General features: G+C 36.6%; 1 protein-coding gene across 1 annotated transcript in view; it reads right to left on the bottom strand.

Moving 5' to 3' along the window:
* arhgap42b (Rho GTPase activating protein 42b) overlaps positions 1-15,986 on the bottom strand; it is a 60,537-nt gene that overhangs the window by 24,827 nt on the left and 19,724 nt on the right. The window contains 1 exon segment of the mRNA XM_017032068.2: positions 1,390-1,461. Coding sequence (XP_016887557.1) covers positions 1,390-1,461 — 72 coding nt within the window.

Here is a 15,986-nt window from a genome sequence, read left to right as displayed (position 1 = left end):
AGGAATATAAAGTTAATAAATTAGGCCCAATCTCAGTTAAACTCCACACCTTTCGTATAACAACTTAACCCTTGTGAAATAGTTGATAGTAGAAGAGGGAGTGGTAGAAATGTACCTAGGTATGTCATCATAACATACTGCACCATACTATGTCATACTATACAATAAAACTTTTTTGTCTGAAATATGTCATACAACTAAAACAGTCCAGTTGCTCTTTACCTTACTTCTTTACAACGACCTGACGACTGAGAACCTACATAGACATCTGTCTAACCTTACTGAACTGTAGAACTCCAGTCAAACGGTAACACTCTATATCCATGTCTCAGGACAGAGGTAGGAAATGTTCTTAGCCAGTTTTAACATGTCATGGTTGTGGGATAACTTCTAACTAAATCTATTTTTTAAAAATTCATTGACTGGTTTTGTATTACTTATTCTAGTTGAATAGACCACTAGCAAATTAAGTAAGTCAGAAACGACATTGTCCTAAAACTATATAAACTATATCTGCCTATGTTTTCAATACATGCAGTATAGCAAGCATGAAGAGATTAGCCTCTTAGCATATTTGGCTAATGTTTGCACATGGTGAAGGGTGAAGCTGAGCATGAGCACGTTCTACTGTTTGTTGCTATTTAAAGTGACTTCTCGACATTTGTTCAGTATGCAAATCTGATATTGTAGATGTGAGCAGACTAAGAACCATGTGTTCCTATATCTGAACAGTATTTAACAGAACATGGACAGGACTTGACAATCAGCTATTTTCCAAGCTTGGGAAAGCTGTGTAAATGTTTCACATTTCATTGTGTAGTTAGTAGTGATCCCAGGAACTCGCTGGGAGAGCTGCATAAAGGTTTGAATTCTACCACGTCTGATCTTGCCAAGGGAATGACCACAAACAAGCTGCTGCATTTTTATATATTTCTTTTCTTTGTTTTGCCCTGAAATGAAAGCATAGCTTGTAGCAACCCACACTTTTTCTTTGCAGTCCACTTCAGCTTCAACAGTAAATTCACTGTGGAGCCAGAATGCCCTTAAGCATGGCCATGTAAAACCCTGTCTCACATCAAACCCCTATTTCCAGCACAATAAAACAATACATGCATGTTAGAGCTTTAATCTATATTAATATTATACCTTTAATATATTGCTGTAAATACACAACACAAGATACTGCAGGTGTACAATAACTACATTATAAAACATTTTCATAAAAAAAAATTGGTTTCATAAACGTACGCCGATGTTTTGGAACAAAAATAACAAAACCAGTTGCAGTATCAGTATCGAGCTTGAAAAAGTTGTCTAGAGCCATCACTAGTCAACATATACAATTCTTTACTGTACAACAGCCAATAGCTTGTGTGGTTGGTCTCTTACCTTTGCAGCACCAATTTGCTCCTTACGGAATTTTTCCAGGGGTGTGATCAAAACATCGTCCGCATTTTGGATCTAAAATAGAACAGAAAAGAGAACTCTGACTTTCTAAATGATTTAAAATCAAATGAAGTAAATACTACTGGCAATCCCTTTAATCTAGTAATCAGTCACCAGAAGAGTAAGAGAGTGAGGCACTTCAGAAAATATAGCAGAGGGAATTAACTAGCTAAAGTCAAATATGAATGTTTAGAGTCCAAACACAAGTGGAGGATAGAGCAATCATATCTATTAATACCTCTTATACCGGTGACAATGAACTGTGGTGTTCTGAAATGAGTAGAGCAGAGATAAGTGATAGAGCACTCAACAACTGTCCTGCTGGAGAGAAGAGAATGAAGCCTTTTCACGTGGGCTGAGACACAAAAGCATTTAAAAAACATTACAGAAATAGACCTGGCAGCACAGTGGATGAGGACGCTTCAGAGCCACGACTCCCAGTGAATTTTAATTTTTGACATTCCCACACATTGGTGACCTCCTCTGCATCAGGACCAGAATAACACGAGTCTCTGAAGTTCTCTCCCAGACAGCAACAGATAAGGTGAGATATAGTGTGCCAATTACAGTCTACATTCAATCCTTGCAAGAGAGAGTGTTTCAGAAAGGTGCCATTAAGGTGCTGCTGAATTTTCCTGCAGATGGATTTTCATCCACTACGATCAGATGACATCGGAGTGGTGCGGCAGCACTATGGGAGGTGCCGTCACAAATGACACAGCTCTTAGTTTGATTTAAGGTGTTATTCTTTGTGCTGAGTGTATGCGATAAAGTAACAGCTGAGCTCTATAATACAGCCATGATGCCAGCACTATTTTTTGGATGTGTGGCTCAGAAGGACTATCAGCTCGTTGGCTGCAGTCATTTGGACACACAGAGCACCTCAGTTCTTCTTGTTTTCAACCATTAATCATGACACACTGTCCCAAAATAACTCTTAGCTCCATGAGCCAAACACTGGCCAGATATCAGGAGAATTTTTCAGTCTCTATGTATAGGACGGAATTGTAGTCAATATTGTAGCTTTAGACAGTGGCCCTTCAAATAAACACTAATTCTAATTAGGGTTATACTATAACAAAACATGAGCTGCAAGCTGCATTTCTGTTCACCAAAGGAAGGTCAAAGATTCCACTTAGAAATCATACTTTTTATATGTTTTGTCTGCAGTTCTGCAGTAAAATACTACCTTTTTAGCTCGAGTTATTTTTGTAAAGCTGTAAATCTTTCAAAATTATTGCTGCATACACACTTTGCATTCTTATGCAGAAATTATTTTCATGCAAGTCTTCTAGTCAGAGAGGAAAACAGATACCTAGTTTTGATAGTTATCTGTCAAGAACTGATCTATATCACACAGTACAACTAGGCTTTACGTTTGGGGATACATTTTTTTATGACTTTTGAAAGCCAGAAAGAGAACTTAATCAGAAAACACAGACAACCTTGACAAGCAGCGGTAGCAAGTATTACAAAACCACTTTAACTGTGTCTTTTTGCAGAAATTGTACAGACTGTGACTCCTAAAACCGTCTGCATACAGGCACTTGTAATATAATTTTTGTGATAAGGTCAAGAGCTGCCAAATCCAAATTTTCAAGTTCCACAAAACATTATTTAATTTGTTAGCTGATACAATATAAAGGCACACAATGAATGACATTTAAACAATGTTTTTTATACATTGTATGCCAGGGAAAATGTCTCACATCTTAAGCCCAAGGACTGACAGACAACAGTGAAAAAACAAAGTCATAGTCATTGCTATCGCTTCACACTGTCTGCTGCTGCTTTAAAACACAGACTGTATTATGCAAATAGGACGCCCCAGGTGAAAATTGTGAAGTAATTCTAAGTCTTTTTTTTTATTTGAGGTTTCTCAGGGATGGAACAGTGTACAAGAGACACATCTTCGGTGGTTCTGGTTGTTGATAGAAAGAAGTTGGAAGTTGGATTATATGCACTGAAGACATTACAAAACAAAGAAACAGAAGTCCCCCGATTAATCATGATTAATTGTCAAGTTCAGATTAAAATATTACATTGTTCAACAACAATGTTGTTGTTGGTGTTTCATGCCGAAAAAGCGGCTAAATTAACAAATCATATCTTAAATATCTTAATGAATTATAGTTTACATTTTACCGAGATCCAACCAAATGGTCTATAAAACATGCATCAGTTGCTTATTACAGCACTGACAGTATTCATAAATCACCTAAACTGTATTAGAGACTGTCATTACATGGGTGGCATATATGCTGATAAATAGGGGGGAGGTTGATCTGTATGATAAACCAAGATAAATTAGTTACCAGTGACATTCCATTACAGGTGTAGGAGACTTTAGATGGTCATCACATCTGACTGTAATCATATCATCCACCGTGTCAATGCATTAATTCTCCTATTTTGTCACTGCCATAGAATGATTTCCCTGTCATTATCACCTATACTTAGAGTGGTTCAGCCTGTAGAGAGTAGGTCAAACAGTTCTAAGATGCAATGCCTCTTTTTTTGTAAATATGTATTTGTAAAAAGCATGACTGAAATGGTCAAAAACGAATGTAGCACAATCCAATGTATGGGGTACAGATGGCGAATGTAAACAAAGCTGTCTTTCACGTTTTCTAACTCCATTCTCATCAGATGTTTTCTGACATCATTCTGCCCTTAGCTGAAGCTTCTCTCAATTGGATTAAATCTAAGTGAGTTTAGTATAATGCTTGAAAGCATGCAACAGCGCTGAGCAATTTCATTACTGGATAAACGAGGAATGTCAATATTCCGCGTGCTTGTGGCCCCTGTTTTATTATACCTCAAATATCAAGCAAATCAAAAATGATACTCTTGGGGTTAATTTGCAGAGGCAGATGAGAATGTCACTATGTGACAAGTATTGCAGGGTTAACCTATTTATATTTCCCTTTGACATTTTGTCCAAAGAATACATTTAGAATTGAATGTGTCTATAGAAACACAAGTTTCTTCTATTCATATACATGGTGATTAAAAATGCCCTTTTACATCTTTTTTAAGAGGCTTTCAACATACAGGTTATTTTCATGCCTGAGAATGAATCACACAACCTTATAACTATTCCCCATGTGTGGTGATCTGTTCAGCACCAACACCACCTCACTGTCTCAGTGGGGATTGACTCTAACTCACCTCACAACCCTAAACAGAAAGACTGGGAGAAAATCAATTACTGAATGAATTACGTGTAACTCCTGAAATAGATTTCCATCCAATTTATTCACATTAAATTGTGTTGTTGGAATTTTCAATTAAAAGAAAGACATTATGTCCCTTTTCATTAACTATGTTAGCAAATTACTGGTATCTAAAAGCTTAGCAACAACATAGCCCGAAGTTTAAACCGATGTAATAGTAGTGACCAAATGAAAAGGGCAGGCAATAACACTGTAAACACTGTGTCTGTCATTGGAAAATAATTCAATACACATTTACACATGTGTATATGTGTATGAGTAGTTGACAATGCTCAAAAGTGTACTCAAAGTAACTGATCACCGAGTCAAATGTTTGTTGACTTAATTAACAAGAATAATGTTAGTGAAAAACCAAAGAAAAATCTCCTTATGTACAAACTAAGGTCCTTTCAATAACAGCATTTGCAATCTTTTGTAAGAACCCACTATGGGCTGCAGATGTCTCTGTCCTGTTATTATCTAAAATCTGTGGATGCAGCTTATCACTACGGTAAGCAATAATGACCAAAGTTTGTGTGGGAACCTGGTCTAGAGAAAGAGGACAGACGCAGTGGGCCGTCCTAGTTTATGTGGCTGTTGATTCTTATTAAATGTGTACATTATCACCAAGAATAAAATCAAGCCACAATAAGCTTTCATTACTGTATTATACATGAAGTCTAGTGTAGGTCTGTCAAGTATCAGGTGTTAAACAACAGGCAGAAGGGAGGAACACAGCATCATATAACAACTGACTCAGGTGAAAATTAATCAATACAATTCTGGGACATTAATCCAAACTAACAACCCTACTAATCTATAACTGTCATGGACTGAGCCACGTCATTAGCTAAGGTAAATCTTAGGGGTGTAACACACTGACAGTGTTGCTATTTGTTTAAATGAATTGATAAAGAGACAAATATTAGTATGGGTTCTGTGTTGTCATCAATACTATGACTGAAAACTGCTGTTTTGGTACATAAACCAAAAATTGTTGTGTAAAATCCAGGATAAATTCTACATTTTTAACGATAAAATTCCAAAGAGGATTTTCATCTCAAATATTATTTGTTTTCACACATAACTTTGCGCATGATACAAACCATAATTTACTATGTGGGATGTAATTTAACAATACCTCAGACCACAACCATCATTTCAGTCGAACTGTGTGTAGTTAAAACACTATGTATGCTTGTAAGATAAGGTCATTTACCTATGAAATGCAGACTCACTGGAAGCAGGAGGTAAGTCTGTTTGGCACTAAATAACATTTATGGTACGTTTTCCAGGTTTGCCTTTACATCATCCTCACAATAAAAACCTATCTCCATATAAGCAAAGTTCTGCTGCTCCACTGCAAATCAACTGAAATCACCACTGCATGAAACACATACTGTACATAAACACCAGAGTTGCTATATTTTCCTGGCAAAGTTTGTTTTAAAGGGATGTTTTGTTTCTCGGCTGCACTACTATTTTAATGAAAAGCTGTTTTTCTCTCCTTTTTGTTTGTACATTTTACCCTGGGTACAGATACTGTAAGACGACTTGGCACTAGGCAGAGGTGAAAGTTGTGTGGAGAGGCAAATTGTCAGGTTTATTTTGCCAAATATGGAAATTATATATAAAGAATAAGCCTCTGGCAGATACAGGTGAGAACTCACAATATTTAAAAATGCCAGTTCTGGTTAGAATTGATTTGCTTTGGTGTCAAACAGACTGAGAAACTGAAGAAAGAGCAATAAACGTTTGCCCCCATTAAAAAAGTATTATATTAAATACAGAATTGCAAGAGAGGAATACTGAGGAACAGGTTCTTGTCGTTTGCACGTTGCACAGCCAACTTCTGCTAAGATTTCCTATCAGTTTCATCATATAGCTCTGTTGTGTAAGGACTGCAAACTACTGTCATGATGAATTCGCAAGTTGTCATTTGATCAACACAACTGAAGTACTTAACCTTAACTGTCTCTAAATTGACATTGACCAGAATTCTGTCAGAAGAGAAATAATGTGCTATTTTTTAATACTTCTTGTATGCTGTGTTTGTAATCACAAACACATCAAAAATCATCAATAACAAATCGCATATGTACCTCTATGTTTTTAAATTGGTGTTTGTAAATGACAGAAAACTATGACAAAATATTGCAAAAAGCAAACATGCTTGGCTGCAGATAATGGATTTGGAGATGAACCCCTCCACTCCCTGTTACCAATAGATTTCTTACACCAGAGCTCATTAGCAGACAAATTCAGGGGATTTTCTTTGGGTCTAGTAACAAGAAACAGTTTACTCTAATATCCTTTTTTTTAACGTTACATTACATTATGATGTCATTTCCTCAATGTCATAATGAAGTCAAAATAAAAAATATCTTTACTGAGCAACAGCTCTTCTAATAATAGAGACTAAAGTTGGTTCTAAAATTCTTCGACCCTAGGCTGTTCAGAAGGGACAAAAGAAAAAAAAAAAAAACAACCAAAAAAACTGTAAAGCTTTTACTATCGCTCTATCTCCCGTGTTAAAATTGTGTGCCTGTTGGGGCACAGAGTTTCATAGCCAGGCTTATGGGGAACTAATATAAACACAGATGGTGTCATTATTCATTAGCCGTTATATTGTGTAGTCAGTATCTACTCCCACAAAGGTCCCTCTCTCACCTTGAAAAGCCATGCATACTGAAAGTGGCCTTCATTCTTGACAGTGATTATAGTTTCCCGTTTGGCCCTCATGCAAGTTAAGTGTCATGTGTGAATGATAGACTGAACCCCTTGAGATTTAAATGCAACTGATGTGAGTTTAAAATTCATTAGGTGCGAAAAACCGTGACTGAAGTTGGTGGTCTTGGAGCGTAGACTGAACCTACTGGTAGTTGTCTGTGTCACGTTTTATTTATTATATTTATTTTACCAGGTAAACATGACCTGGCTAAGAGTCGCCGACAAAAAGAGTACAGAGGCACATGACACATAAAACTGGATTAACCAAAGAAAAACACAAATCAACATAAACTGGATTAACCAAAGAAAAACACAAAAAAACACATAAAAAAACAAACTTAGTGGTAACAAGATAAGCTGAATGAGCAAAAAAAAAAAAAAAAACAACAACAAAAAAACCAAATAGCTGGCAGAGGTAAAGGTTGTGAAATATTTTTTTCTTTTGAGACGAGACTGATTAAAGACTAGATGCCACGTAGTGGAGATAAGGGCCACATGAATTTAACATGATGTTGTCAGCAGCTTTGGCTACATCCTTAGTGTAGGTGGAGTATAACGTTGGGCCAAAGATGCAGCCCTGAGGCACACCTTGAGAGGTGGTAAGTGGTTTAGACATGATGTCTTCAATCTTCTGTTGCTTAATGAAATAGCTAATCAATCACATCTTGTGGTGGACAGAGCGATGCTGGAGAGCCTATGTAGGAAAGACCTTACGTTCAACTCTGCTCAAGGAATTTCAAGGTCAATAAAGGTGGCTATGCATACACGATTACTTTCTAACTTTTAAGGTGGGCGCCATTCATCCACGTCTGGCCAAGAAACCAGATTACGGAAAGGATCTGGTTTGAGGAAAGTAGGTGACATTTGTTTATCAAGAAGTCTCTCTATGGAATTGGTTTAGCAGGATAATATGGAGATGGGACAACAGCAATTGGGGTTGTAGCTACAACCACCTTTGATGATCACCTTTGATTCCAGCCAGAGCTGTAAAGACAGGTTAAATATTCTAGTGATGGGAGCAGCAGTGATATGAGCAGCTCTTTTAAAAACCCGGGATGTAACCCACATGTATATGCCTTTGTAAGTGCCTGACAGCTGCACTTTTCTGTCAGATGCATTAAGGTAATGATATCCAGCAGCAGCAAATAAAACTATCAAAAAGAGTTTCACCAACAACTACAATGACGGCAGCAGCACCAACAGAATAAAAGGTGTCTGACAAAAACAGATGTAAGCCAAGGCCTCACCACCTAAATATTTTTGTTAAGTGAATAACAGGCCTAATTGCTCTCATCATTAACACTGAACAAAATGTTCACTTTTGTGCAGATGCAGTGAGATGACACTGATTCAAAGCATGTCTCAGAGCTGTTCCTTCAGTCATGTCTGTGGATTTTTTGTGTCTTGAGCTTAAGGTGTTATTGCAGGGCTTTTCTGCAGCAATACTGGAATCAGCAGAATTTATCTTCCTTTAGCTTTTATGAGGCAGAAAATAATAAGGAAAAAATCTGCAGGCACAAAACATGGTGTTAGCAGATGTGACTTGTTGCATCACACTTTTCCTCTGACATAATGCTAATGCTAAGCTCAAATATGTACAAAACTTTATAAAGTGATTGCTGGTTAAAACCCTCTGCCTATTATTAAACATTAATTCAGTGATTATTTAATCAATATATTATATATTAATATATTAGAATATATATTAAAATCAATATTGTAATATATTAGAAACATTATGGCTGTTGTACTTCTTGTATGGGCACTGCATAGTCACTGGTAGTGGTTCTGTTTGTTCAGGTTTCTTTCCAGTTTTTTTTTTTTTAAATTTCTTTATAAAGTATTTAACATTGTAATAATAATTGAATTCTCCTTTGAAACAGCTGACCACTGCTTTTTTTAAAATGGGTAGTTAGTCAATTCCATTGAATTTGAAAAAAGGAATTTATAAAGAAGGAACCAAAAATATATATAAAAAATGTTCAAATGTTTAATTAACATTACTTTCAAAATCACTCAATTTGTCAAAATAAATGGCATGAAAAAAGCAAGAAAATTACAAAACCTAATAAAAATATTATAATAACAGGATTTATAATCAACCATTTAAATTACTATGTGTAAATGTCAGTCATGAACAAGCCTGTTTTTAAATGGAGCAGGGACATTTACTGATCAGTTAAGACCTTGCTTTTGAAGAAGTTGGGTTTGGATCATAAGTAAATCTTTTTAAAATCTTTGTTTTATACAAAGGCAGTTGAACTCTTGAAATCAGGGCAGATGTTTAGAAAATTCCATGCACTGTAAATATTATATTCCCAAACACAATTAGGCTTCTGGCCAAAGGCACTTTTGGAGACTTTGGGGGCTGGAGGCAAAAGCAACTCAGGAGGCCAGACATGACGCTAAACAGGAAAGTTGTATCAGTGGGCCTAATTAGAAGTTTTCTATGCATAGTGGAGTTACAGTGTTGTTTACATACTAGATCATACACATAACATCAGAGATTCAGAAAATCGTTGCAGCCAAAGACTAATGATCAACTTTACTCCAAGGGCCAGAGGCAATTAGCTGCTCCCCTAGCCTCACCAAAACAATACCCCTGTGTGGGTCAAGTGATGCAAGAGGTGCAATGACAAACATCCCCATTAACACAAAAAGAAAGTTCAATTTCTTTGATTCAGGACAAATCAAAAGGACAAATTATTATTTTCATTTTTTATTTAGATTTATTTATTAGAAAATTAGCTGATAATTCCCTGTTTCTTAGGCAAATGGCATGACCGTATACTTATTAGGTATGGATTACTTAGTGGAAATCAAAGACGCTCCACTGTTGTGCTCAGGACAGAGTAGCAAGGCTCTAGAGCACATGTGTCAAAAAATTACCATATGACTGAATGAGTACTGCAAAAACAAAATGGGAAACTAGCAAGAATTTGTGAATATATGAAAAAGAAAAAGTGTAATGGCCACAGAGATGAAGAAAGCGAACCGGATAACGCAAGGATCACATGGCAAAAAAAGCACTTGTAAAGGCAAAATAATTGAGTAAGGGTATGAGTAGATGTATAATAAGTCATAATTTAAAGTCATAATGTACTTGCCAAAATGAAAAATCCTTATGAATCAGGTAAAACTAAGAAATGAAAAATGTGGCATTTAACTTGTGAGTGAGCAGAGTTGGTTGAGAAGATGGAGGAAGCATATTTAAGGGCATAAACAAAAATATACAAGCAGAGGTGTAAGGTTGATCAACCACAACATGAAGGTAGGAGAAATAGTTGTTGAAGCCAGGCTAAGGCAAGAGGTCCAGATCAGGGAACAACGATTGCCTCATTTAATTTGAGAGCAGAGAAGTACAGAGAAGGTCAGAGGGAGCCGCTCTGTGCTCTTATGGGTCTTAGGGTACGGTAACATGATCTACGGTACAAGAGTGTTGTGATCAGTGGGGGGGGGGGGGGGGGGGGTACATCAGTCACTATCTGATGTATCTGTAAGGCTTTTCTCCTTGCATTGGTAATAGACAGGTTGACAGATGAGGTCATGCAGGAGGCTCTGTAAACCATGATAAATGCAATTGTAGTCTTTTGTGTGAGTAACTGAACAGGAGGTCTACAGTAAGAGATAGTAAGGGTGAAGGTCAAAGGGATTAAGACAGAATCCAAAACAATTGACAGTGCAGTCAAAAATAAAGAGGGTGCAGACAGGTTGTTATAGAGGAGACGGATGTAAGAAAGTATGTTAGTATGACAAAAGTATGACAAAAGGATAGCAGAAAGGCTCAAACTAAAATAGTGAGAACTGCTATGATGTGGAGTTTTAAAGATGTAAGGCAGACGTGAAGTTGGCAGAGTTGACGATGAAGGTGAGATTTTCGTTGAACTCAGCAGAATTTAGTGGCCTAAAAACAAGCATATTTGAACAACAGCTAATGGATGAGGACAGTTTTCCACATGAGGTCAGGCATGAGTCTCCACAGATGCAGAGGACACTTTAATCTGACAGATTGGTGAGTCGATGTGAAATGTGTGCCTGGAGAGGTGAAACAACATATTTGAGTGGAGGACAGAAAACATGGGTCTAATTAAAAGTGAAGCACTTTGAGACCCACGGTACCGATAATGATGATGAAAGAGTTTAAGAACATGGTATCAAATTCTGAATGCAGTCCACAAATAGTGGGCACTAATAAGTACATGGTTACAACTTACAAGCTGACATATGGGGGGCGCCATTAGGGATATGTGGTTCTTCTTGGATTCAAAGACTCTCTGCTATCTGCCTGAGAGACAGGCGTGTCAACCGCTATCTTGGAAACACAAATATAACAAGCCATTTCCGAGTGAGATTAAATGTTTGGTAAAAACCATTAGATATTTAAAAAAACATCCAGGTATATATAGCACAACATAAAAAAAATCACTCTGACAAGTCACTATATTAAAACAGGCTTAACTGAATTGCCAGTATTTCCATGGCAAAGATGAGTAACAAGAAGCACAATCCAAGAGTATTCTGGCATCTTTAACACATAGCTATCTTAGGAACAACTGGAAACTTTCTATCAGAGAACTGTGTGATCTTGCTTTGCCCAAGTGACACATGACAAGCTTGGATCACACAAATGACAAGAACACAGGGACAGACAGAATAGATTGCTGTAGTGCAGCATGTTCAACCTGTTGTGATTTGTCCTCTCTGTTTGTCTCTTCCAACAGGTGATCCAGAGATACACCAAGTCAATAAACGGAGCTTTCTTTGATGAAAAACATTGGTTGTGTTGGAAGATTTGTAGGATGGAGGCAGCTTTGTTGTTTGCCTGAGGTCCCTTTCATTTTTAACACAATTTTTTGCAGTAGAGACGTTGGAAAAAGAGTTTTACATCAAACACGCCGCCATAGAGCGAGGTAGAATAAAGAGATAAAATAACTTTCAATAACTCTTGGTAAGCTGCATGTAAAAAAAAAAAAAAAAGCTAAAATAAATTTATGTTAAAAGCCAGTCTAAAAGTACCCTGCAAGTTTGCTTCACAGTCAAATCAGTGAATGTTTGTTTCTACAGATTAATAACAGGGACATGTAAGGATGAAATAAAACTGTTTATTCTCTTTCATTTGGTTGCCACATTGGGAATGTGCATATTCATTTAGCACATTTGTATTGCAGGTATGCTAATCCTCCTGGTTTACTGAGTTGGGAGTCAAGTGTTAATGGATTTAAAAACTGTGATCTTCAGCTTAGCATACGTGTTTACCAATGTTTAACCTTCTTTACTAACTGGTTACTAATCTTTAGATATTTAACCTAGTAATTGAAAACCTGTGTCTCAAATATAGTTTTATTGAACTCGAATAAAACACTTAAAGAGAAAAACAGGATTCTGAAAGCAGGACAGGGAGTATTTGACCTGCACTGTTTACTATAGTGACTCTTAAATTAGGTATTTAGCTCAGCTAACTAAATAAGGATATTTTAAATATGCATCCATACATACCGGCTTCCATCTCCCCATGGCATCAGACTTATTCTGTTATCCAGTTATCTTCTGAGTACAGTATTTAATGGAAATACAGTGAGGGTAAAGTCCACTGTTGACCATTGAGTTCACCAGTCCATTACTAAGCCAAATTTAGAGAAAAACAATCATTCACACTCATCATCAATACCTAGAGTCTGGTAATAGGGTCCATTAACATAATTCTGCTGTAAGGTAAGACGATTGTTCCATCATTTGTATGGACACAATGATATCAATGCAAAAGCCTTGACAGATAAATATATTAATGTATATATTAATTGGATATATTGTAAAGTGTCTAGCATCAGTACTTTTTATTAGTATATTTCAATACTGGTATCAGTGACTGCACTGACTCATTTCGTATTAAGTGAAACCCTGCCTCATGCACAGGTTCATTTTTAGCAATGTGTTTGGGAAGTACACACAGGCTTTATATCGTTGTTCCCAAATACTTTGGAGACAATCATTAAACAAGGCAACATCAATGCTGCCCGGAACAATGGCTGCTTTCATTCCACTCTGTTATTTCAGGGTCAATGGGACATTCCTTAGTTCATAGACGGTCGCACAAGGTATCCAGAGTGCAGAGTTACTGTACTGTTAAATACACTAAAACAGTGGCTGCAGCAGACAAAACACCACTTCAGAACTTTTCACTGTACTAGCATTTTCAAGCCTGGATGTTGACAACCTGAATCCCAAAGTTACCGTGGCTAATGAGCAATTATATTGATTGTTCTGATGGAATTAGTTATTATTTTTGCCTTATTTTACAACGTCTTTTAGCAATTTTGTTGGTGAACTTATAGATATATAATATATTGCTTTAAGCCTCCACTGATCTATGTAAATAAATACAAAATATTTAAGTATGCCCAATAATGATTTATTACATAAAAAAGTATTTTTCTTGGTGTATTCTCCACTCTCAGCACTTGCTACTGCTAACCTGACCAGAGAACTAAGGTATATCTCTGCCCTGTTAAAATGAGGCATCTTGCCCTCTGGCAGTAAAACAGATTCATCCATGCACTCCCAGAAGAGAATGGGAAATGTCACAGGTACAGTCTGGAAGAAGTGGAAAACAAAATGTGCTATTTTGTTCCACTGGCTCGCTTCGAACACATTTTGAATACCAGCCTTTTCCCTAAATTGTCTATAGTATGTTCTGTTTCTATGACTGATGGATGTACTTTAACAGTATTTTCTTCACCTTTCTATCAGTGTATAATATTGGCTTTGTGTAATAAACAGCCAGTCTTGAATCATTTTATGCTTTTAAGCTTCATTGTCTACAGAGCATCATTTTCATCATTGAGACCTGTGTAACTTTTCTTCTCTTTTTTTCAATTTAACTTAACAAGATGTTGCATTTGGAGCCTTTTAGTGCAATGGGGACTAAGCACAGTTTGGCCTCAGACAGTAAAAATTGTGCCGTCTTTGTGATGAAAAAAAAAAAAAGTACAGCCACTGTCTGCATCCTGTTAATATTATTTTACAAAAATGTTGCCATTCTTTAGATTTCTATGCCCAAGTCCAGAAGAAAAGTTAATTCTACCAAATAATATTAATATTATTTTCATATGATTCAGCATACACTAGTTCCAAATGAATGACTTAATAAAAAGTTAAAAATGATATGGTTAATTCTGTATAAGTAAAGCAAAACACAAACTTAAATAAGATTAATAAGAGAAAATTTAAATTAGCTGTCTATTGTTGGTATCATGTTCTGTGAAGCTTGATTTAGTAGTGTAATTTTGAAAGTAAAACTAAAATCATTACATCCTTCATTTCATTGTTAATCACCCCAAAGAATTGGAAAATATTGGCCCACAGTATGGAGTGGAAAGGCTTCCTCTATTGGGATTTGATCAACACTCCAAAAACCACAACAAGAGGCCATTGCCCTTTCACTACTAAATGTCATCCATGCTTAGCAGCGCTGAACCTTCTCAATCCATGCAGAACTTGAACCAGTTTGACACTTTAGTTCAACTGAAAGGTTTATCAACAGGGGAATATCTGCCGAAGTCTCTGTACGAAAGGTAGAAATTCTGGAAGTTCTCACACAGAATAGCACACATGAGTAGTTAGAAAGCCAATCACAAAGTCAACAAGCAAAAAGATTTCAGGCATGGCCACCTGCCAAGCCAACAGACAATAGACCGGGTCATGCTTGACAGGACCTGCAGAAATTGGACAACTGGTATAAGAGTGTCTTGAATGCAGCAGACTCCCCTTGAAAACACACTATGAGAGATAACGTTCCACAAAGGAGCTGGGCTTCAGTTTGGGGCATTCTGGTTTCCATTCTGTTCTTTTTTAAATGTTGGAGCTCTACTAAATCCTATCAGTCTTTGTTTTTCTATTTTTAGTTCCACATTCTGTCCAGATGTGTTAAGAAAAATATGGGGATAAAAAAGTCTCTGTTTCAGTTTAGGATCTACTGCTGAGGAACGTTCACAACCACACAGTGTATAGTTTTTCACACTTCTCTGCTTTTCTGCTTGTTCAGACATTAAGTGAAGGTATGTTTTGTGAAATGCAATTCATGACCCAATGATTTCAAATCAAGCAAAACGAAAATAAAATAAATAAATACCAATATAGAATATATGGTACATGAACTTTTTTTTCTGTTAACCAGGAAAGTCAGCCTCGCCCAGGACATGTTTGCTGATGAGTGCACATTCACAGGTGGAACTGTTTTCAAGGAATGTAGAACACGCTGCTGTTCCAGCAAAATGTGGAGAACACCAAGAACATGATGCAGTCTGCAACAGACCACTACTGGCATAATAATATATCCAACTAACACATGGAAAACTGGAATTTTACACTGGTTTTAGTCTTAACCCTTGTACAATAAAAAATACAGACAGCTAAACATTACCCTGTCTGGTAAAAATATTACAGACAGTTAGTAAAGGCAAATCTCTGTCTTTTCATTCTCTCCGGAGAAGAAACAATTTGTTCATTGCCACAGAAACATCTTTTATAGAAAAGCAATAAGTTATTGACCAGATTTGGACAGATGCAGTTGTGTATCTAGCTGCATCAAGAAGAGAC

This window comes from Cynoglossus semilaevis, chromosome 4 (assembly GCF_000523025.1).
Source record: "Cynoglossus semilaevis isolate Cse_v1.0 chromosome 4, Cse_v1.0, whole genome shotgun sequence".
Taxonomy (NCBI): domain Eukaryota; kingdom Metazoa; phylum Chordata; class Actinopteri; order Pleuronectiformes; family Cynoglossidae; genus Cynoglossus; species Cynoglossus semilaevis.
Note: the sequence above shows the minus strand (reverse complement) of the source record. Positions and strands in the feature narration are given on the sequence as shown.